Below are 25,653 nucleotides of genomic sequence, written 5' to 3' on the forward strand. Positions count from 1 at the left end.
AACATGGAGATTACACACATTCACGCACAATTACGTGTTATTACTTGACACGAACGTCACATAAAATCATCCTGTGTGTGGTGTGGGTGTGGGTGTGTGTGTGTGTGTGTGTGTGTGTGTGTGTGTGTGTGTGTGTGTGTGTGTGTGTGTGTGTGTGTGTGTGTGTGTGTGTGTGACTCCTATATCTATTTAAAGTGCTCATATCCACTATAGTACTGCTTTGCTATCGCTGTAACGCTACTGAAGGAATGAAGAGACAAGTGACAAGTTAACAACAGAAGGACAGTGACTCTCAGGTGACATTAACAGTGACATCAGGGTCCCGTCCAAAATCACATACTAATATATTTACTAGTGTGCCAAATGACGTCTTAGCCTGTCCGAAAGCTTAGTAGCTACTAAATGGTATGCGAGACACTGTAAATGTCCCACAATGCAATGGTAGCTGCCCGGCTTCTTTTCAAAACAGCAATGGTGGACTCCAGACGTCAGTAATAACCTCTCCAATATGTCCAATTTAAGCGTACATTTTAAGTGATATGGATACGTTTCATTTTGTTCTTAGATATCAAGGTTTAACAACGTAATAAAGCAGCGACAGGCCAGGTTGGCTGAAATCTGTGCTGGTGGCGAGGGTGTGTAGTACCTCTACTTTGCCAACAGATGGGGAGTTTTCCTAACCTCCAGTAGTGAATTCCTAATGCTTGGATACTAAACAGTAGGCTGAACATAGTAATAGCATACTGTGTATTATTAAGTGCTATAAGTTAGTATGTAGTTTTGGACACGACCCAGGTCTTGTGTTGATAATGAGAGGAACATGGATGGAACAGATGGTTTGATTTAAGCTGCTCATAACTTGCTTCAATGTTTTTACTTGCATCAATAAACAAAGACATCTTCATTGAAATAATTCAGTCTTTCAGTCATTCTGAGTTGTTCATGCACATTGTTGTACTATATTCTGGTAATGATATTCAAACTTTTTTATTTTATTTCAAGGACCCCTAGTTTGGTATGAATTGGGCCACAGACCCCCATGACTCTACAGGTCCATTTGTACACTCTTTGAGTTACAGGCCCATAAGGGTCCATTTGATTCCTAACTATCAATTCTGGGGACCCCTGGAAAATCTGTCTGTCTGTTAATACCTTGAAAACATAAGGACAGACTTTCATAATCAGAAACTTTATCGTCACATCACAGGTTTACAGGTGTAAAGATGTGGGTGAAATACGTTTTTTATGCAAAGCTCCATCCTCTGTTGTCGTGTTGAGAAAAAAAATAATTCGGGTCAGGGAGTGCAAGGGGGGAAAACAATCAAAAAATTAAGAAGAACATTTAAAGGAGAGACAAAAATATTCATATCTTCATATTGATTGAATACTTTATTAGACATAACTACATACACAAACAGATACAGGGAACCAGACAAATCTGCCAGTGTAAATCCACCCCTTGGAAATGCAGGTACCACACAGAGATTCCAGATGTTAGTCTGGATATGCCAGGCTAACAGGTACAGTAAGTACATGAGGTTAGACATACATTGCAAGGTGGTAACACTTGGGTATAGGTCCACATTAGCAGCAGGTCTGTACATGAGATTAGACATTAAGGCATAACAGTGTTCATAACACATTGTCCGGGTCGCATAGAATGGTAGTCTGCATCGGGCGGTAACTTTCACAGGTAAAATCCACACGCTAGATATAAGATAGAGTTCTGGTTCACAGGTAATTGAACATCGCCATGGAACATCGGCAAGAATGTTAGACAACTGATTTCCATTTAAGCCATTTATTTTCCATTGCACACATGAGCATATGTTTGGGCAAGGAGGTGATGAGGCTTCAGTTATGTTTTTTTTACTATAAAAAGACAGAAACACATAATTAATACAAGCCAACATTAATGACATCACATTTAACAATAGACAATAAACAATTAGGTACCTAAGACAATAATTAGCACTCTAAGGGGGGATGGGTAGGCCTACCACTTAAATTAGAGTACTAAACAAAATTGCACAATATGCTCTATAGGTTACTGCATTTCCTTGATTACTACAAGTACCTTGTGTGCACTGTACATTACACACAATCTCTCTATAGGGTTTCAAGGCAAACAGGTGATCTGTAACATTCATTACATTCATCAAACCAATAATATGCAACATATGAGAACCATGAACTTAACTCACTTCAGTGACGCATAACCAAAGGTTGGCTGAGACTCCCAGGACAAGCGGGCTCTCATGTCTGGTCTTGCTGCTGCTGCTGCCAAAGTGAACTGAAAGGCAGTTTATATAGAGCAGGCCCACCTGATTCGGATGCTATCAATGCATTGAATGGGAGATTATCACGTTTTATCAGACCATTGAATGGGCGAAGTAGGCGACCTACTTACCTACCCGCGATTTATCAGACCATTCATTGGGTGTTATCAAGACATACTGACCTACCGACGGAGATGACTTAAATAGTTCAGTTTCGGTTTTGGTTTTGGTTGTTTTGGTTTCGGACCATGACGGAGGCGCGCAGTCTCAGGCGAGCTGGAGCCCCGCGGAAGGACCACCGAGGGAGCTAAAGCGACCGAGTTGCCGTCCTGAGCGGTGCGACGCTCGCCTGAGCCTACTCAGCGCCGTTGGAGTTATGTACCGATAGGCACAGAATCGTAAATATTGTTGTGGGGACTGCTCCGCCTCCAAAGTAGGTCAGTAGCTCCTGATTACGCCCAATGAATGGTCTGACAAATCGCGGTAGGTCCGTGTATCGCCTACTCCTCACCTACTCGCCCCATTCAATGGTCTGATAAAATGGGATAATCTCCCATTCAATGCATTGATAGCATTCGAAGCCGGTGGCAGGCCACTGATTGAGGAGTGAGTGAGAACAGGTGAGAGGGCTGGAGCCAAGCCATGGTAATAGGCCAGGGGGAGGGTTGCTGTCTATGGTGACTCTTTTCTACACTAGATCCACATGGAAAAGTAAAGTGCATGACCAGCCTAGTGACAGGCAGTGGTCAGGCCTTGATCAACAGTCAGTAGCCGGGTGGAAGCTGTTCAGAATCCTGGTGGTCTTGCCCTTGATACTACAGTAGTCACTTAAGTGGACTCTTATATAGTTTAGACTTGTGTGTAATATATTAAAAACTATAGGGTAAAAGACCTAAGAAAAAAACTAAAAAGACTAAGCAAAAGCTTTGTCAAAAAGGTATTTTTTTTACTCCATTTTTCGGTAGACTGTGGGGCTCTCAAATTGTCGGGAAGGGCATTCCACAGGCGTGGGGCAGTGGAGCAGAATGCCCGGTCGCCCATGTAAAGGTGCGGAACTTTGTTCTTAGGGGCAAGGAGAAGGTTGGTGTTGGACGAGCTCGGGTTTCGAGTATATATATATATATATATATATATATATATATATATCACAGGAGTTCTTACTGTATGGTATGTGTGATATGAAATGTGAGTTTACCATAATCATAGTAATCCTTATTCATATTCCATCATATTCAAGGGCTTTTGCAGAGAAATGAGACAGACTCCAGTCACTTTCAAATTAGAGCACTGCAGAGGGCAGGTGTGTGTCTGTGCCCGACGCTCGTTAATGTTCTAGGCATCAAAGCAATTATGCTTCTGCACTGTTAAATAGGTCAACATCTAATCTAAGATTAGTGGGACTCATTCAAATGACCTAACAACATCACTGTATTATATTAGATTTAATATATATTATATTGATATTATAGCTATGTTATTTTATTAGACATGTGATGTTGTTACCTGACAATTAGTTGACTCTTGGTGAGAAAGCCTGCATATATTGGTATCGGTTGACATCGGTATCGGAAATTAGGAGTTGGACAATATCGGTATATCGGATATCGGTAAAAAAGTCAATATGGAACATCCCTAGTTTTAAAGGTTCTAAAGGTTTTAGAGGTTCTAAATGTTTTAAAGGTTTTAAAGGTTTTCAACGTTTAAGGTTCTAAAGGTTTTAAAGTTGTTAAAGGTTTAAATGTTTTGAAGGTGTTAAAGGTTTCAAAGGTGTTGAAGGTCTTACAGAAGATGTTAAAGTATTTGTAGTGTTAAAAAGTTTTGATAGTGTTGACAGGGTGTTATATGTTTTTCTTTTTGGGGTAAAACAGTGGTTGCTAGGGTCTAATAGGTGGTTGCTAGGGTATAGTAGGTGGTTGCTAGGGTCTATTGGTTGCTAGTAGGGATGTCAAGGTACCCGGTGTTACCGGTGTTACCACAGAGTACGTCACTTGCAGACCGATAACTACAGTTATCATATTGTTCAAGTTTATGGAGGTACACGACAAATAAACAAATATATAAATTGTGTGTGTGTGTGTGTGTCTGTGTGTGTGTGTGTGTGTGTGTGTGTGTGTGTGTGTGTGTGTGTGTGTGTGTGTGTGTGTGTGTGTGTGTGTGTGTGTGTGTGTGTGTGTGTGTGTGTGTGTGTGTGTGTGATTGTGATTGTACGATTGCTGTTCAACTGTCCGGAATGACACCATGTCTTTGTATTGCAGATGTACCTGGTACATCTGCAATACAAATGATCGTCCCGTGGTGATTGATCACAGAGTGTTCTTTAGTCATTTGAGTTTAAAGGTAGGGTAAGTGATATTTTTTGGTTAAAACAAAAAGTATTTTGTTAAAAGGTTAAAGCACTATTCTGATAGTAATCATTGCTATAGAGTGTTTGTTCAGTAACAGGAGTCTCCCCGTCTCTCCAGCTCTTTAATGAACAGAAAATACATTTTCCGGTAGGTGTCAAACTCTCAGCCAATCAGGAGAAAGTACCCATTTTTAAGCTTCATTTTTATAGTGTTCCAGTTCCAATTTTGCCTGCTCATTTCTTAGTGTCATCACTTCCAATTGCACTTGTTTAATCTATATCCTGATTGAGTTCTCTATCCTGATTGGATAAAATTGGAAATGAAACTGAAACTGAAACGAAAATGCTTTTTCTGTTTTATAAAGAGCTGGAGAGACAAGGAGACTCCTTTTACTGAACAAACACTCTATAACACAATGAGTACTATCAGAATATAGAGCTATTTAACACTTATTTTAACCAAAGAAAATCACTTACCCTACCTTTAACTAATATTGTGGCTTTTCCAACAATCTAAAACTAAAGCCACAGTTCTTGATCAGGGGGCAGGCCAGCAGGGGATGTACGTATAGTCTCGTGTCTCGCTTTGTTTAGGCTATACAATTAATCGCAGAGATCCAAGAAGTTGCATCAATCACTCCACAATGCGTCGAATCGCCATGCATTGTGAGCTTGTAGATCGGCTATTTTCAAATGGCCGAAATGTATATAGGGCTGAAGTGTGTTTTGTGATAATAACCAACATCTACAAAGTAGGCTACTAACTAAAGTTTTCAAATAATTATAGTGGAGTAGGCTAAAAAGTAGGCTACAATATTTGCCTGAAAATTGGAAATACTCCAGTAAAGTAAAATTACCTCAAGATTGTACTTAAGTAGGCCTACAGTACTTGAGTAAATGTACTTAGTTAGTTACTTTACACCACTGCAAGAGAGAGGGGCTCGAGTCGCAAAGCGAGTTAATTCAGCCAAAATCTGTCACTTGTGTTTCAAATTGTATTCTTTGATCGGCTGGTGATATAACTTAACTGTCACAACTTGGAATTCATAAACATACTTGTGTGGATTACAGAAAAATTTGAATGAAGTCTTGATCGGGGAGGCTCTACGCACTTCACTTGGATATCTTTATGTCAGTCCGTGCAACATATGGTTCGCGGCTCCGGCCGGAGCGGCTTCATGGCGCGGCAGCCGGCAGGCGGTCCTTGAGTAAATGTACTTATTACTTTACAGGAGGAGTGCTTCCAATTTTCAGTACTTCTACTTCTACTCCACTACATCTCAGAGGCAAATATTATACTTTCACTGCACTATAATTATTTATTATATATATAATTATTGTTTACAAAACTCACATTAACCACTTCACACCCCATATAATATACAAGATTTGTATTTTTGAAATGGGACATTCTGCATAATGAATAGCCTACTTTCTACTTTTGGTACTTTAAGTACATTTTGATACCAATATTTTTGGTTATTTTACTCAAGTAGGCCTACATTTTTTATTCCGGACTTTTACTTCTACATTGCAGTAGGCCTATTGATACTTTTACTTATGTAAAACTATTAGTCATTTCCACTACATGTCCAACCAGAGGTTAGTGCCAGGAACCTCCATATAATAATTGTGCTGTTAAAATGTTTGCAAAAATATTTTTTCACAATTTGTCAAATGTTTTTGAAAATAGCAGATCTTAGATAGATAGATCTTAGATATGTTCAAATAGCTGATGTAGGCTATATGGTTTAAAGTGGTTAAACTCCTGTGGACCCCCGGAACACTCCCAAGGACCCCCTGGTAGTGATGCGCGGCGCGGCGGGACTCTCTCTCTCTCTCTCTCTCTCTCTCTCTCTCTCTCTCTCTCTCTCTCTCTCTCTCTCTCTCTCTCTCTCTCTCTCTCTCTCTCTCTCACCATACGCACTTATGGAATTCTTTGTGTCAGTCCGTGCGACGCGTGGTTCGCGGCCCCAGCCGGAGCGGCAAAAGCAAAGCAAAGCAAAGCAAAGCAAAGTTTGTTGTTTACCCAGGGTGTCGGACTAAGCACGAAGCTTGTTTCCAGCCGGACCCTGCATGGAAGCCTTGCTCAAGGGCTATTCAGCGGTGATTCATGATTGATGTGATGAATTGGGGAATCGAACTAGGGACCTTCCGGTATCAAGGCCGCCCCTCTAACCACTAGGCCACCGCTGCCACTCGCTGCCACGGCTTGGAGCGGCAGGCGGTCCTTGAGTAAATGTACTTAGTTACTGTACACCACTAAGTGTCGATTGGTCTATATATCCAGCCCAAGTCTGTATCATACATTTCGACCATTCGAAAATATTTTCAAAATATTTGTATTATGTCACACAGAAAACTTGTGAAATGGGACATTCTGCGAGTAGCCTACTACTTTTGGTACTTTAAGTAGGCCTACATTTTTATACCAATATTTTTTGTAGGCTACTTGTACTAAAGTAGATTTTTAATTCCGGACTTTATACTTGTAACAGAGTATTTCTTCATTGCAGTATTGATATTTTTACTTAAGTAAAAATGTGAGTACTTTTTTTCCACTGACTGTATCCATGTCCAGTCCAACCACGAGGTTAGTGCGCAGAAATATTCCACACAGAAAGTTTTTCACAATTTGTCAAATGTTTTTGAAAATAGCAGATCTACAAGCTCACAATGCATTGCATTGTGAGCTTGTAGATTGGATATTTTCAAATAGCTGATATAGGCTATATATGGTTCAAGTGGTTAAACTGCTGGGGACCCCCAGAAAACTCCCGAGTCCCAAGGACCCCCCTGGTAGTGATGCGAGGGGGTCTCTCTCTCTCTCGCTCTCTCTCTCTCTCTCTCTCTCTCTCTCTCTCTCGCTCGCTCGCTCGCTCGCTCTCTCTCTCTCTCGGGCCGTTAATTTATATATTGTTTTGTTGTGCTCCGTGGCGTGTTATGAAAAAACCTGACCTGTGCATCACCCCCCAGGGGGGTCCCCGGACCCCACTTAGAGCACCAATGCGCTCATCTTGATAATGAATACATAAACACATTTTGATTGGTCAATGGTCTAGCAGTCGCCAGCGAATTTCCGCAAAATACGACTGCTGACGTATTTTCGCGCCGCGAAATTTCGTCTTTGATGTGGAAGCTTGCATTGACTTAATAAGGTTTTAAAAAACAGGCGAAAAAAACGTATTTATTGGCATGAAGAATTCGCCCCGGTGTGTAAGGACCTTTACTCTTGTGTTTTGATAGCAGGTGAGTCTGTAGATTAGAGGTGCTTGCACCTTACCCAGGGCTCTCCTTACCCAGACATAGTTTACAGATAACCTTGTCGACATTCTCAGGTTCCCTATCAGCATTGGGTTTAAAACCAAAATATCGCCAAACAGGCGCCTTTGACCTGGGTTTTGACACCAAATCCCCCGCCTCTGCCATTGTTTGTCGTCTTGTGTAAACTGCAGTTTGTTTAGAGCGGCCTTCTTTCTCCCTCCCTGTCCCACTCTCGTCACGTGATACGCTTCTGTGGCTCTGTGCCCTGCACTCTCTAACTCGTTGAGGCAGAGAGCAGGCGGAGACAAGTTTGTACCGTCCAATATCCGACTAAATATTGATAACAAGCTTAGTAATTTACAAGAACGTGCATAACAAAGCTACAAGCTCACAACACATCAGAATAACACTGATAGAATAAGTTATGCAGAAAAAGGTTACACCCATTTCAAGCCAAGACCTTAACCTTCCTTCTAATGTAGGAGTGATTATCATCAGATGTGTTGTTGATGAGCAAAGGTGAATGGGTGCGTATTATGCTTCATATGGTTATTATTATAGACAGATGGCTTTTCAGAGGACAGTGTTACTTGAGGACAGGAGGTGACAGGAAGTTCTACCAGCTAAACTAGTTTTATAGTTTGTCAACGTAGCTTAAATAGTTGTGGTTTCCATTTGGTGAACATACTCAAAAATGTTGAGAAAGTATGCAACAATAGAAACCAGCATTTACGGTATGCACATGATGAGTGATTCATGAAGGGCTTGGCAGGATTAAAAGGAATGCAGTGTCACAATAGTTTGATGCAAAGGTGCCTAACTTTGATTTGAGGTGAGGAGGAGGTCTGGTGGTGAGGCTGTGGATCAAGGGTTTCCATAGATTATGCTGGTTGAGTGTTAATTGAGTTGTTATTGTTATTATTGGACAATTTGAAACACTTTCTCTCAACTGATGAAAATTATCTTTACTTTTCCAGTTCTACCCTTCTTTGCCTTGTTGGTAAATAGCTCCTTCTGAACAGATGACATGCCATGTTTTTGCTATTTTCCACTGTGGTCATACCATTGACTTGACTCGCATACTGTACGACGTGCGTGGTACAGGTATCACGTACAATACCACACATCTCCAGCAACATATTAATGAGCATGTCATGCCCTAGAGGCCAAGCAAAAACCCTTGCCGTGCATTTTTCATATCTGCCTTTTATAGCGAGGAGGCTGATTTATGTAAAACATTTTTTTTATATACTCCTTCTGATTTTATCCAAATTTCACGCAAATCAGTACTATAATAACTATAATAACATGGAATATACTTGGACCATGCCACATTTAATGCCTGTCTCAGGACTGCCACCTGCCAGTATACAGTGTTTTCGAAAGTATAGCTACCACTTTAACCCTGACATCCTAATTTTGGGCATGTCATTATTTCATTTCATTTCATTTATTTCAATTATGGTTTACATTCCAGGCTCAAATGTTTAGTATTGCCACCACCACCAATAATCATGATATAAGAGCAGCTATCTGCACTTACACACAACGTTCACTGGAGCAGTGGAAGCTCTGTTTTGTTATGGGTACTTGTGTTGTTGTGGAGCATTTCCTATAATAAAGTATAGATACAGTAGCCTACAGTAGTGTCATTGCCGTAACTTGCTATCTGGAATGTGATGCTGTTGCTGCAGGGTGAACTATGAGTATCATAATGGATGTCTTGTAGCCCCCCCACCCAAAATCACCACCAGCCGCTACTGCATATAGGGCTAGGTCAGTGGCCCTCATTTATCAACGGAGCTTATAAACCGGCTTTTATTTTTCCATATATTCGGCTGTACACCAACGTCGAAGTCACATTTATCAACGAATCCTATATAGCCAATCCTAGCGTACATTGGGTCGGAGCCTTGATAAATGTCACGGCTGAAACCGAGCGTCATTTAAATAACACGCCCTTAAATATTCTCGAAACGCCCTGATTTTGAGTTATTATTATTGTTAGACAATTTGGCCAATGTTTGACCATTTTTATATTATAGTTTGTTACTTTTGATGGAGTAATGGTGTTTTGTTTTTTTAGGTATTAAAAAGGTCTTAAAGGTCCTTAAATTGTCACTTCACTGTCATCTGGGGACCACCCCCAAATCATGTGGGGACCCCCCTGGGAGTCCCGATCCACATGTTGAGAACCACTGATCTAACCAAACCTGACCAGCTGCTGAGCTGGTCTTTGCTGGTCTGTCCAGTGTCCAGCCATCTGACCAGCTAAGTCTAGCTGGTAAGCTGGTCTTTGCTGGGCAGTCCACCCATTTGACCAGCAAAGACCAGATCAAGTAGAGTAAGAACTCTACTTGATCAATTACATGGCTTCGTAGTAAAGCAGTAATGTTTTAATAGCTTTTTCACTACTCGACTTCTGTAGAGGATTGTCGTGTTTTTACTATATCTTCACTACACAATCAAGTAGTAAAAACTCTACATAATCACTATTTGAATGCCCTTGTAGTAAAGCAGTAGTGTTTAACAGCCTTTTCACTACTCAGCTTCTGTAGAGTATTATATAGTGTTTTTACTACACATTCACTACACAACCTAGTAGTAAAAACTCTACATAATCACTATTTGAATGCCCTTGGAGTAAAGCAGTAATGTTTTAACAGCTTTTTCACTACTCGGCTACTGTAGTGGATTCTGTAGTGTTGTTACTACACATGCACTACACTAGCAGGTAGTAAAAACTCTACTTGATCACTTTTTTAAATATTTGTAGTGATTCTGTATAGTAGTTACTGCATATTCACTACACAAGCCAGTAGTAAAATCTCTACACAATCTCTATTTAAATGCCCTTGTAGTAAAGCAGTAATGTTCTAACAGCTTTTTCACTACTCGGCTTGATTACTACTGGGAACACTACTGTTTCACTAAGAAACTCTACTGATGTATTGTGAATAGTGAATAAATTACAGATGTACTACACAATTGCTACAGGTGACTATACAGCCACTACTACACAAGTAGCTTTTGTGTAGTAATTCAGTAGCAGTTTTTCATGAGGGATAGTTTACAGATAACCTTGTCGACATTCTCAGGTTCCCTATCAGCATTGGGTTTAAAACCAAAATATCGCCAAACAGGCGCCTTTGACCTGGGTTTTGACACCAAATCCCCCGCCTCTGCCATTGTTTGTCGTCTTGTGTAAACTGCAGTTTGTTAAGAGCGGCCTTCTTTCTCCCTCCCTGTCCCACTCTCGTCACGTGATAGGCTTCTGTGGCTCTGTGCCCTGCACTCTCTAACTCGTTGAGGCAAAGAGCAGGCGGAGACAAGTTTGTACCGTCCAATATCCGACTAAATATTGATAACAAGCTTAGTAATTTACAAGAACGTGCATAACAAAGCTACAAGCTCACAACACATCAGAATAACACTGATAGAATAAGTTATGCAGAAAAAGGTTACACCCATTTCAAGCCAAGACCTTAACCTTCCTTCTAATGTAGGAGTGATTATCATCAGATGTGTTGTTGATGAGCAAAGGTGAATGGGTGCGTATTATACTTCATATGGTTATTATTATAGACAGATGGCTTTTCAGAGGACAGTGTTACTTGAGGACAGGAGGTGACAGGAAGTTCTACCAGCTAAACTAGTTTTATAGTTTCTCAACGTAGCTTAAATAGTTGTGGTTTCCATTTGGTGAACATACTCAAAAATGTTGAGAAAGTATGCAACAATAGAAACAAGCATTTACGGTATGCACATGATGAGTGATTCATGAAGGGCTTGGCAGGATTAAAAGGAATGCAGTGTCACAATAGTTTGATGCAAAGGTGCCTAACTTTGATTTGAGGTGAGGAGGAGGTCTGGTGGTGAGGCTGTGGATCAAGGGTTTCCATAGATTATGCTGGTTGAGTGTTAATTGAGTTGTTATTGTTATTATTGGACAATTTGAAACACTTTCTCTCAACTGATGAAAATTATCTTTACTTTTCCAGTTCTACCCTTCTTTGCCTTGTTGGTAAATAGCTCCTTCTGAACAGATGACATGCCATGTTTTTGCTATTTTCCACTGTGGTCATACCATTGACTTGACTCGCATACTGTACGACGTGCGTGGTACAGGTATCACGTACAATACCACACATCTCCAGCAACATATTAATGAGCATGTCATGCCCTAGAGGCCAAGCAAAAACCCTTGCCGTGCATTTTTCATAATCTGCCTTTTATAGCGAGGAGGCTGATTTATGTAAAAAAAAAAATTATATACTCCTTCTGATTTTATCCAAATTTCACGCAAATCAGTACACATGATCTCTAGTCATGTTTTTCAAATTCCATCCTGATTGGCTAAGATTGATGTCTAAAATTTGCTGCAGGAGTGGCCCGTTAGAGAGACTGGCCCGTTATGAACAAAATGCAGCAAATCGTGAACGCAGCGTCCGATTGCGGTGAAACTGTGCACGCACATTCACACTATGTTGAGGAACAAATGCCACCCTTTTAACATTGCCCTATTATGGGCAATGTGATTTTTGCAAAACATATTTTTTCATATTACTCCTAATTGTGTCCAAACATTAAGCAAATTGGTACACATTATCTTTATATTCAGGTGATCAAGACGGATCTGTCCGATTCTTCCTATTCCATCCTGATTGGTGAATTCCGAACATTGCTGACCCACAATAACCTATACCTGACCTGGCGGAGAGCTGTGCTCCGAGCAGCACTTTTTCTAGTTCATATACTTCTTTGTGGAGTCAAAAGTACAATATTGGAAAGTCATAAGTATCCAACGCTACAAATATTCAAGTAAAGTACAGTTACAAAAAAAAAACACTCAATCACAGTACTCAAGTAAATGTACTGAGCCTAAGCCACCCCTTATTGTTTTGTTTTGTTTATTGGGCTATTTTGGGTTATTTCATTGCATTTCATTATAGCAATATAAAAGTTCATATAGATTTCACTGTAGTACAAGTGAAATAGTTAAAAAGCCAAAGTTCATGTATTAGTGTATTTAATTTGGTCAGGTTATATGTAATTTCATCTTTACCAAAGTAGTGTTACATTCCTGAATTGAACATTGAATTGCATCTTTTTACAATAAATGCAAGGAATATCTGTATGTATGTACGTATACGCCTGTAATCCACCGCACGTGTCGCAGACGACCCGAGAGAATGGCCGGATAGGCGGTTGTCCAGAACCGCCAGAAAAGGCTCTGGCCGTGGATGAATGCTTTTCATCTCATTTTGAGCCATTCACCTGACCAGGTTTAGCATACTGATACTGTCATCATAAGGAATGCATACACCTCTCTCACCACCTGCTCCGGCCCTGCTCCAGCAGCCCGTCGGGGCACCAGACTCTCAAACACCCATCTTACACAGTTCTTATAGTAGACCATTTACCAATAATGCTATTCTAAATAGTCATATAAGGTATGTACTAAAGATAAGAGCGACACAAACATAGGTATACAAATACAAATAGCAATGACCATTCGGCTCAGCTGTTAGATTGACAGCTGTAGCTGTTAGAATTAGCATATTCATGTGAAGAGTGGTTGACTCCTGCTGTGAGTAAGTTAGATAGTACAGAAATTATAGAAGAACAGGTTGGCATTCTAAAATATCCATTACATTCCAGAGTGTTTTGTTTTTGTACATGAATAATCATATTCATGTACATACGACAGGGGGATTTATAGAATGACAAATCAATAGACATGTTACTACCTACATGTTGATAGAGTTATCTTACAGAATAGTACTTCTGCTTGTTTGGGTTTGAGAGTTCTTCTCTCATCTTTCTAGAATTAGTATATGTGAAATCTTTTATCTGGTTGGACGTTAAATCTCTGTTTTTCAAGGCAAAGGGCCCTTAGCACACCGGCTAATTGTTTTGGGTGGATACGCGTATCAATACTTCTCTCCCTTCTAAAGTATAAAAGGCCAGAGACTATGCAGTCAAAACAAATATTTCCACATTACTGGCCAATGCCCAGTTGACAAATCTTTTAGATATCAACTTTTATCTAAAACTCCTATATTAATTAATACTGATAGATGTCAAACATATCACATGAAACATATTACAGAATAATAGATCTGCTTGTTTTAAGTTTGAAAGCTTTGAGAGCTTCTCACTCATTATGTCAAATCTATATCTGTTTGTAAGTTAAATCTGTTTCTCACGACTGAGGGCCCCATAGCCTCGATTTAATTTGCGTAGAGCATTCAACTACTTATTTTATGCATAATATGCAGATATGCATCTTTTCATGAACAGTGAGGTCTACAAACGTACAGTAGCTTGTCCTATGTTATGGAGTTATGCCATAGAGAGTTATGTAGGCTACACAACCAAGCTGGGTTAAGGATATTAACCCGACGATCGAATCTCTTATTAACGTGGCAGCACGGGATCACTGCCGCCCGCTCGAGTCTCACAGGGAATATCCTGCTCGGTATGGGTTAAATAAATTAATTTACAAACCCCATTCATGGCGATGTGATTGGTATCATAATATGTCATTCATGTAGGCTACAAGCCTACGTGACAAAGATTGTACCGCTACGGATTACATGAAAGACACAGTTGGGCGCGTGTGTGTGTGGGCCCGGTGGCCTCTGGCTACCGGCCACCGGCCACTGGCTACCGGCAACCGGCCACTAGTCCCCGGCCACCGGCCACCGGCCACTGGCTACCGGCCTCCGGCCACTTGCACCAGCCACCGGCCACTGGCTACCGGCCACCGGCCACTTGTCCCCGTCCACCGGCCACTGGCTACCGGCCACCGGCCACTTGTCCCCGTCCACCGGCCACTGGCTACCGGCCACAGGCCACTGGCTACCGGCCACCGGCCACTGGCTACCGGCCACCGACCACTGACTACCGGCAACCGGCCACTAGTCCCCGGCCACCGGCCACTGGCTACCGGCAACCGGCCACTAGTCCCCGGCCACCGGCCACTGGCTACCGGCCACCGGCCACTGGCTACCGGCCACCGGCCACTAGTCCCCGGCCACCGGCCACCGGCCACTGGCTACCGGCCTCCGGCCACTTGCACCAGCCACCGGCCACTGGCTACCGGCCACCGGCCACTTGTCCCCGTCCACCGGCCACTGGCTACCGGCCACAGGCCGGGTCTGGCTACCGGCCACCGGCCACTGGCTACCGGCCACCGGCCACTGACTACCGGCAACCGGCCACTAGTCCCCGGCCACCGGCCACTGGCTACCGGCAACCGGCCACTAGTCCCCGGCCACCGGCCACTGGCTACCGGCCACCGGCCACTAGTCCCCGCCCACCGGCCACTGGTACCGGCCACCGGCCACTGGTACCGGCCACAGGTACTGGAAAGCGGCCACGGCCATGGCCGCGTCCGGGCTTTCGCGCTCGCCCTTTCTCAAAATCAGGGCGTTTCGAGAATATTTAAGGGCGTGTTATTTAAATGACGCTCGGTTTCAGCCGTGACATCAAGGCTCCGACCCAATGTACGCTAGGATTGGCTATATAGGATTCGTTGATAAATGTGACTTCGACGTTGGTGTACGGCCGAATATATGGAAAAATAAAAGCCGGTTTATAAGCTCCGTTGATAAATGAGGGCCACTGACCTAGCCCTATATGCAGTAGCGGCTGGATTTTGGGTGGGGGGGCTACAAGACATCCATTATGATACTCATAGTTCACCCTGCAGCCACAGCATCACATTCCAGATAGCAAGTTACAGCAATGACACTACTGTAGGCTATCTATACTTTATTATAGGAAATGCTCCACAACAACACAAGTACCCATAACAAAACAGAGCTTCCACTGCTCCAGTGAACGTTGTGTGTAAGTGCAGATAGCTGCTCTTATATCATGATTATTGGTGGTGGTGGCAATACTAAACATTTGAGCCTGGAATGTAAACCATAATTGAAATAAATGAAATGAAATGAAATAATGACATGCCCAAAATTAGGATGTCAGGGTTAAAGTGGTAGCTATACTTTCAAAAACCTGGAGACTGGGAAGTTATCCACTGTATACTGGCAGGTGGCAGTCCTGAGACAGGCATTAAATGTGGCATGGTCCAAGTATATTCCATGTTTGGGATTTCAATAATTGACAACTATAATAAAACTCCACAATAATAATCCATGGAAACCCTCCAGCCTAGGATCTCCTCTAACCTAAAAGTTAGCTCACGTCTGATCAAAGCTAGGTGCCTTCACATTAAACTATTGTGACACTGCAATCAATTAAAATCCTGGCATGCCCTTCATTAATCACTCATCATGTACATGATCTTTTTTTTGTCTCTCAAGTTTCCTTGTTCCAGTGTTCCACTGGCATTTTATCCTTGACGTTTCCGTGAGAAGCATTTATTATGTCTAATAAATCAAAAACAAATCAAGTGTTGCTTGTACGGTGTGTCTTTTTCCGTTGTTACATGTGCATGCCTTGGACTTTCTCATCAACAGAGAATCACATGATCACCTTAATGGAATCCACTAGCTACCATACGTGATACACACACACACACACACACACACACACACACACACACACACACACACATACACACACACACACACACACACACACACACACACACACACACACACACACACACAGCTAGTGATGTTAAAAAAAAATCAAGCAGTACTGGGCTTTAAACAGCCATAACTCCAGTTCGCAGCATGCTACGGAGTACACATTTTGTACATGGACTAAAACCACCAATAGGGACGAACTGTAATTACTCTCATTGGCCACACGTACCACTGCTTATCAAAGAGGGCTCCAGGGACCCCCAGGGGTCCCCCCTCTGTCTTCCCATTGGCTGGGCTTTAAACAGCCATTATTCCAGTTTGCAGAATGCCAAAGTCACCCATTTGGAACAAAATGTTGCAAATCATGAATGCAGCGTCCGATTAGGGTCAAACTTTGCACGCATATTTGCACTACGTTGAGGCCACAAATGCCACCCTTTCAACATTGCCCTATTATAGTGCCACCAGGAGGCCGATTTTTGCAGAACAATTTATTTTTATATGTTGTCTTGCCCTGTAGGACTGACCGTGGGTAGCTACTGGGACGTAAGTCGGGGCTTGATCAACCCTGGCTGGGTCACCTGGGTGAGGGTGTATGTTGCGAGACCCGAAACACCCTATGACCCCAGGCTACAACACTGATGATACGTCCCAGTTGCATCCATGTGATGTTTTTCCTCATTAGTAATTCTATTTATAGTGGCTCATAGGAATAGACTATGTGACAACCAGGAATAGTTTGGTGACCACAGGAGAGACTGGTGACAGCCGGAATGTAGACAGCATCCCGGGAGCAGTATGGGTTGGCGCCCCATGCTGTGTCTTCCGTGAGGAAGAAGCCCAACAAACCCGCGGTGAGGCCTTTAGGAGGGCCATTCAATCAATCCGCAAGTGGAGCCTGCAGTACCACCACGGCACAAGGAACCATCACGCCAGAAGGAAATGTTTGGATCGGGGCGGTGCAGCGGATCTGGCGCAGCGCTCAGGTCCTGGACCTGGTGAGACGAAGGAGGAGCCCGGCCAGGAGTCAACCCACAGAGCCTAGTCCCTCCACTTGCCAGAGCCTCCCCGAGTCCGGGCAGAGTACTTCCGGAGAAGCGGACTGAGTGGCCCTGTCTTGCCCTGTAGGACTGACCGTGGGTAGCTACTGGGACGTAAGTCGGGGCTTGATCAACCCTGGCTGGGTCACCTGGGTGAGGGTGTATGTTGCGAGACCCGAAACACCCTATGACCCCAGGCTACAATACTGATGATACGTCCCAGTTGCATCCATGTGATGTTTTTCCTCATTGTTCAAACATCACGAAAAATCGGTACACATGATCTTTTGGTCATGTGATCAAGATGGACATGTCTGATTTTTCAGATTCCATTGTGCTTGGCCATTGTGCTTCAATTATGCTACAACAATTGTTGTAGCTATGACAGATCACTTTTTGCCACTCACCTTGGAATGCATTTGGTGATTTCCTTCCAGTGGCGCTGTTCAGTAGCCTTGAAATGAGTTTACAGGGATTAACATTGTTTCTCTATAGTTCATATCTAGCCCAATTAAATAAACTCATCAAAGGCACCGCTTCCTTCACACAGGGTGTGATTTGTTTCTACTACTTGGTTTGGCGAGGTATGGTAGCTAGTTGTGGTTTCCATTAAGGTGATCAGGTATTCTGCTGTTGATGACAAAGAATGTTAAAATGCTTCTCACGGAAGGATAAAATGCGAACGGAACACTGGAACGAGGAAACTTGACAGACAAAAAAAAAAAAGTAGGCCTACATAATGAGTGATTAATGAAGGGCATGCCAGGACTTTAATTGAATGCAGTGTCACAATAGTTTAATGCGAAGGCACCTAACTTTGATCAGAGGTGAGCTAACTTTAACCTCAGTACTTCCTGCTCATCTGCATTCTGTATGAAGTGTATATAAGAGCTGCTGTTTCTGTTATTCAACACTTCAACACATCATTCTACTTAAGGTTTGAGATGACTCCTCTCCTCTCCTCTCCTCTCCTCTCCTCTCCTCTCCTCTCCTCTCCTTTCCTCTCCTCTCCTCTCCTCTCCTCTCCTCTCCTCTCCTCTCCTCTCTAACATGTCTGTTTCTTTCTACTGAAGGAAATCATCTTCTTCATCATGGTGACCATGAGGATGCTGAGTGTGTCTCTACTTCTCTGTGCTGGGATGGCTCTGACTGCTGCTGCTCCTGCAGGTGTGTGTGTGTGTGTGTGTGTGTGTGTGTGTGTGTGTGTGTGTGTGTGTGTGTGTGTGTGTGTGTGTGTGTGTGTGTGTGTGTGTGTGTGTGTGTGTGTGTGTGTGCGTGCGCGTGCGTGCGTGCATGCGTGCTGTGCGTGCGTGCTTGTGTGCGTGTGTTTGTCTAAAAGGAAGTTCTCATATTTACGCTGTTTAGTATCATTCTCACTGTAATTGCGGTCCCATATTTGGATGAATAACAACAGTGTTGCTTTCAAACAATTGACTACAGGTTTCTATGTTGTCTTTTCAGCAGTCGCCAATGGATGTGCAAAATGTCCAGATGGATGGAATAAATTGTTTGGTAACTGCTACAAATATGAAGAGGCCAAGACGGCCTGGGGTGATGCAGAGGTAATTAGAACTAACACATGAAATACACAACACATTTTTTCTTTCTTTCGATCTATATATGTATCTGAATAATATTATTTCTTGTCCTCTGTTCATATTGTTCTGTAGAAAAAGTGTTTGTCTCAGGGTGGAAACCTAGCGTCCATGCACAGCAAAACAGAGCACACCTTTCTTCTGGATCTGATACCTGGTGCAAAGACCATAACGTGGGTCGGTGGCTACGATGCAGCACAGGTACAGTACATTAACCTTTAATACACTGTTTGATGAAACTTTACCTCATATTACACTGATACTGTACCTGTACTGTATGTCAATCTGATATACAGTATATTTGTTTAATTCGCTCAGAGAGACTTGAGGTGAAAATTGGACAGAGATTGGACAAGCACATATTATTTTTTATATTTTACAGATTTCAATTACATTCTGATTATTTAAACAATAACTCAGACCATATGAAATATCTGAGTAGTTGAGTAGACTTTTCACAAGACTTTGTGAGTTGTTAAATGGTGACATGCTATATTGTATTAAATGATGTGATGTGATACTGTCCTCTAGGAAGGTGTTTGGTTGTGGAGCGACGGCAGCCCAATGATCTTCACTGACTGGCACAAGGGACAACCTAATAACTGGAATAAAAACCAGCACTGCATGGTCGTGGGCAACAAAGGTAAGTTACAACACGCTGAATTCAATTGCTGAAATTGTGTGAGATCAGGCTGCAATCAGGCTGATTCAAATGACCCACTTAAACCCTCTAGAGTAGACTTACTGTAGTAAACTGGACCTGAGTTGTAGCTGTACTTGGACCACCTTTATCTGTATACACCATGTCTTTGCCCAAAGTACTGTAGATGATCTACAAAATTGCGTTGTGAGCTTGTCGATCTACTATTTTTCGCTTCTGTTCCACTCAAATAAATACATAGATACATAAATACATAGATACATAAATACATACATAGATACATAGATAAATACATAGATACATAAATACATACATACATCGATACATAAAATAGATACATAAATACATCGATACATAAATACATAGATACATAGATACATAAATACATACATACATCGATACATAAAAACATAGATAAATAGATACATAGATACATAGATACATAAATATAATCATTGCTATAGAGTGTTCAGTAACAGGGGTCTCCTCGTCTCTCCAGCTCTGCGGTAAACAGAAAATATATCGGGATACCGATGTTATCCAATGAGGAGAGAGAACTCAGGGGTAGTCATATAGCTTAGACAGTAGAGAGGCCGTCTGGTAATCAGAATCATATCTATGTGTTTAAAAGTGTCCCTGAGAAACACAACCCCTAGTCACCCATGAGCAGCCATCAGCTGGGTGAAGCTGAAACTGTATCTTTTCATAATAATTAAAAAGGTGAACAATCTCATACAGGATAACAGGATAAACAAGTGAAATTGAAACAGATGAAACAAATAAATGAGCTTACAGAACTGGAACAACACAATATAGTACTTAATGTGGTCTGTAAACGATTTTAAAGCTGAACTTTATTTCTACTTCTATTCTGGTCTAACAGGGAACTCTTGGGAAGATACCATTTGCTCTGCGAAATATCCCTCTATCTGCAAGAAGCCAGCTGAAGCCCAGTGAATAACATGGAGATTACACACATGCACGCACAATTACACACTATTACAGTTTACTTGACCCAAACGTCACATAAAATCATACTGTGCGTGCATGCGTGTGTGTGCGTGTGTGTGTGTATATCTATGAAAAGTGCTCATATCCACTATACTGCTTTTCTGTCGCTGTAACGCTACTGAAGGATTGAAGACAAGTGACAAGTTAACATCAGAAGGACAGTGACTCTCAGGTGACATTAACAGTGACATTAGGGTCCCGTCCGAAATCACATACTAAGATATTATTTCTGTATTATACACTGTTGTTGTTGTGTGCCAAATGACGTCTTTGCCTGTCCGAAAGCTTAGTAGCTACCAAATGGTGTATGAGACACTGTAAATATCCTACAATGCGATGTGGTAGGTAGCTGCCCGGCTTCTATTCAAAACAGCAATGGTGGACTCCAGAGAACAACAGTCGTCGGTATTAACCTCTCCAATATGTCAAATTTAAGTGTACATTTTAAGTAATATGGATACGTTTCACTTTGCTGTTAGATATCACGGTTTAACAACGTAATAAAGCAGGGACAGGACAGGTTGGCTGACATTTGTGCTGGTGGCGAGGGTGTGTAGTACCTCTGCTTTGCCAACAGATGGGGTGTTTTCCTAACCTCCAGTATGTCTGAAGTGAATTCCTAATGCTTGGATAGTAAACAGTAGGCTGAACATAGCAATAGCATACTGTTAGTATGTAGTGCTAAGTTAGTATGTGGTTTTGGACGCGACCCAGGTCTTGTGTTGATAATGAGAGGAACATGGATGGAACATATGGTTTGATTTAAGCTGCTCATAACTTGCTTCAAAGCTTTTACTTGCATCAATAAACAAATAAATAAATACATCATCATTGAAATAATTCAGACTCTCAGTCATTCTGAGCACATTGTTCATGCACATTGTTGTACTGTATTCTGGTAATGGTATTCAAACTTTTTAATTTTATTTCAAGGACCCCTAGTTTGGTATGCATTGGGCCACAGACCCCCATGACTCTACTGGTCCATTTAGTTCCATTTGTACACTCTCGGAGTCACTGGCCCAAAAGGGTCCATTTGGTTCCTAACTATCAATTCTGGGGGCCCCCTGGAAAATCTGTCTGTCTGTTAATACCTTGAGAACATATGGACAGACTTTCAGAATCACAAACTTCATTCAGTCAGATAACTCACGTATAGTTTGAACCAATATTTTATTATGAATGTGAATACAAGTGTGTATATAATAATTTATCTTGGCGTTCGGCTCTGCAAATATTTTTCTCCCTGCTTGGCACAATCATACAGACATCATTAACCATTTAGAGCAGGGAGATAGATATACATTCATAACACCCCCCATGGGGAACATAACCAATAGCAGAGCCCACTGGTGGTGCTGGGGTGGTGGTGGGAGTAAAGTTGCATACCAACAACCAGGGGTACAAATGACAGCAGAGAATGAATGAAGACTGAGGTGAGCTTAAATAACCCGCTGATTGGTCAGCTGATTGACACGTCAGATCTGACGTAAGACTGCGTAATAGAGATGTAATAACCCTATGCAACCGCATAGCCACAGTATGTAACCTCTCGAGTATATGCTGCCTGAACTTAACTCGCAGGCTACGTCTCATTTCAGTCAGATAACTCACGTATAGTTTGAACCAATATTTTATTATGAATGTGAATACAAGTGTGTATATAATAATTTATCTTGGCGTTCGGCTCTGCAAATATTTTTCTCCCTGCTTGGCACAATCATACAGACATCAACCATTTAGAGCAGGGAGATAGATATACATTCATAACACCCCCAACACTGCGGAACCAAGAACGCCCTACGGTGAACGCTCACCGATAATCCAAGCATGATATCCCACTGACTCCTAATGGAGACAGTGACGAATATGCCGCTAGCAGTCCTGGATCATGCAAGGATATTCTAACATTATGTGAACTTCTATGTGAGCCATGGCTACAGACCGCCGTTTGGCAATTCCTCTAGAACCTCCAGAAGAATTATTCTATATGATGGGAAACATTATGTGTGTGGTGATTACCTCAAACCAACTGACCGAGCCGATATCCCATCTTTCCCCCCAAAACACCGAGACAGCGTCTGGGATCGGCTAGGACATACTAACTTTATGTGAACTAAAAGGCCTTAGCTGCCATGTCATGACAGCCTTAACCATTCCCCTAATGCCACATAGAGGAATATACTACTTAAACTTAACATAGCTCTGTGCATGAGCCACCCAACTGCATCACCGTGATGCTACCCAACCGCATCACTTTGATGCACCCAACCGCATCACTTTGATGCACCCAACCGCATCACCTTGATGCACCCAACCCATGAGAACACTGAACCTTGCTGTCATTCCCCAATAATAATAATAATAATACCACAAAGAACCATTAACATGAATCTGTGATAATGCCACCAATGAACTCACCAGCAACCACCATATATGCATAGTAACGACAGTTTTATTACTACTAAATGCAGCAATTTACAACATACTTGCACTCATAAGATTCTGAGCTAAAACGATCTCTCCCCGATTTAAACGCACATATCGTTCATAGGCAGCTGAGGACCACCTGCCCAGTGCTTTTAAGGTTGCCACTGGCACTTTCAAGGCTGCAGTGGTGGCCGCTCCGATGCGAAGAGAATGAGGAGAGTAGAGTTCTGGAGACAGCCCGCAGTACTGGCACAATGTCTTTAGCTTCCCAGCGAACCAGGATCTCGTCATAGGTTTGCCGCCGGGGATGAGAAACAGGGGATCGTGTGGAAGATGCCGGGCTCGGCATTGCATATAAACAGACATAGAAGAAAATGGGCAAAACATGGTGATAAAGTAGGTTTTTTCCTTATCACCCATATGTATAGATACCAATGCAGGGCGAAACATCACATCAGTATGTATACAAAGTACCAGTAACTTTCAAAGGCGACAAAGAAAAACCAGACTCAGGACACAGGCAGCCATGGATGTAATGAAAGTATATTATTCAGACAGAGAGAGTGGAAGGTTACAGTATCACAGGTATGGTAGGCATCATCGGTCGTCGTCTCTCTCCCATTAAACAGAGAAAGCACTGGTCTTTAACAGCGTCCGTTAACATAAACATATGACATCATTGAAGATACATCAAGCGTCCAGCCGTCAGAGGTGTAGTCCTGCTATTGGTGGATAGTGATGAGTACGTCATCGTCAGATGAGGATGATGATGGTAGATGATGATGATGATGAAGATGGTGTGACAGTTTATCTTTGAACAAACAGCGTCGACATGTCTCGAACAACACGTTGGCCTCGGCTCTGACCTGTCACTGGTCAGAGGTAACTTCGTGAAACTGTGAGAAGGGTTATGCATTGGAGGAGAACACCGAGATATGGTGTTCTTAAAACAATAGATAACCACAGAAAGGCCTGTAACTAGTTCGACCTTGCATAGACAGAGACAGAAGAAAATAGGGAGAATAGACATGATGGAATTTAGGCCAATATGACAGCTATTACATTAATTTGACATTTAAAGCAGGTTTAGGACATTAGACAAATTATGATTAATTAAAATATTTCTATCACATGGTATTAGTCTTGGATAAGATAACAGGTACTCCTTTTTTAAGTTTATCAGATTTTGAATGTTTCAAGAATAAAGTAAATAGATTCTCTTCAAAAGTTAAATCAGAAATTGTAAGGTCATGCTGAGGATCAAAAGAGAGAGACCGAGTTGTGAATTCCCCACACCTTAAAAAAACATAAAAAGCGGTGAGAATTATAGCTTCCAACATTTTGTCCTCATATAATGAAAAGCACCCTTGCCTAAGTCTCCCCACCAACTGGTGCACCAAGTTAATCGTAAGAGGTAATCTTTTATCTTTCCCTTGAGGTTGATCTTTTTTGAGCCCGTTGAGCAGTAGGCGAATGGAAGGATGACTGAGAAGACTGCATGATGAAGGGTCCAGGCAACGCAAATGAAATTGAACGCCAGCTAACATAGCTTTAATTGAAGATGGTTGAAGTTTACGAGATTCTGAGGAATGCACTTTGAAAGCGCACACTATGGGGATATTTACTGGAATAGGGTTAATAGAAAAACTTAAACAGAATGAGGAAAAGAAAAACCAAGCTGAATCATAAGCTTTTAATGTACTATTTGACAGTCCTTTCCTCATAATTTTTGCAGCTGAGCTCAAAAGACCTTGTAAATAATCATTCGATTCTAATTTAGAATCGCTTGACAAAACGGAGGGCACAGCAGGCTGGTTGGCTCGGCGTTGGGGCACATCGCTCTGAAATCCTGAAATTTAAATCGGGACAGAGCATCAGCTATTGAATTTTTATAGCCTGGAATGAAAGACGCACGTAAAATGAAATTATCATTAATGCACGTCCATGATACCCGTCTGATTAGACTGTTAATTATAGGAATGGACGAACGACCTTTATTAATTATATTGACTGTTGCGTCATTGTCGCAAAACACTGTAATTTGTTTCCTTTTCCATTCCTTCCCCCAAATCAAGCATGCCATGACAATTGGGTACAGTTCAAACAGCGCGATAGATTTGAGACTGGCTGCCATTGAGGTTAACTCGATCGGCCAAGGCTTTGCAAACCACTGGTTATTGTAAAACCCTCCAAACCCGACAGACGGGGCGGCATCTGTGAAAAATTTGAGAGAATTAGAAGTCTCAACCAAATCGTTGTAGAACGAGACACCATTCCACTGGTCCAGTAGCGCCGACCAGAAACGAATGTCCGGTTTGCATCCTTCATCTAAGGAGATCAAATCCTGTAAATTAGGCACAGATTTAGCCATGTCTAAAAGACGCGAAACAAAGGAGCGGCCCTGGGGAATAACTCGCATAGCAAAATTAAGATGGCCTAACAGTGAGAGGAGTTCACGTTTAGGCATC

The 25,653-nt window shown here is 42.1% G+C and overlaps 1 protein-coding gene across 1 annotated transcript; it reads left to right on the top strand.

Annotated features, from left to right (window-relative positions):
* The first annotated feature begins 18,375 nt into the window (after positions 1-18,375).
* Positions 18,376-21,577, top strand: LOC311056638 (ladderlectin-like). The gene is made up of 6 exons (XM_084073419.1): positions 18,376-18,425; positions 18,562-18,655; positions 18,950-19,050; positions 19,159-19,284; positions 19,615-19,726; positions 20,628-21,577. The coding sequence occupies exons 2-6, from the start codon at positions 18,580-18,582 to the stop codon at positions 20,699-20,701; spliced, it is 489 nt and encodes a 162-aa protein (XP_083929545.1). The 5' UTR covers positions 18,376-18,425; positions 18,562-18,579; the 3' UTR covers positions 20,702-21,577.
* The last annotated feature ends 4,076 nt before the right edge of the window (positions 21,578-25,653 follow it).

This window comes from Gymnoscopelus microlampas (assembly GCF_963454915.1).
Source record: "Gymnoscopelus microlampas genome assembly, chromosome: 2".
Taxonomy (NCBI): Eukaryota; Metazoa; Chordata; class Actinopteri; order Myctophiformes; family Myctophidae; genus Gymnoscopelus; species Gymnoscopelus microlampas.

What these genes read in the sequence shown, in the direction of transcription:
- LOC311056638 (XM_084073419.1), top strand. Translation starts at nt 18,580, where the DNA reads ATGGTGACCATGAGGATGCTGAGTGTGTCTCTACTTCTCTGTGCTGGG. An exon ending in GACTGCTGCTGCTCCTGCAG is followed by an intron (nt 18,656 to 18,949) that starts GTGTGTGTGTGT and finishes TTGTCTTTTCAG; the next exon opens with CAGTCGCCAATGGATGTGCA. An exon ending in GTGGCTACGATGCAGCACAG is followed by an intron (nt 19,285 to 19,614) that starts GTACAGTACATT and finishes ACTGTCCTCTAG; the next exon opens with GAAGGTGTTTGGTTGTGGAG.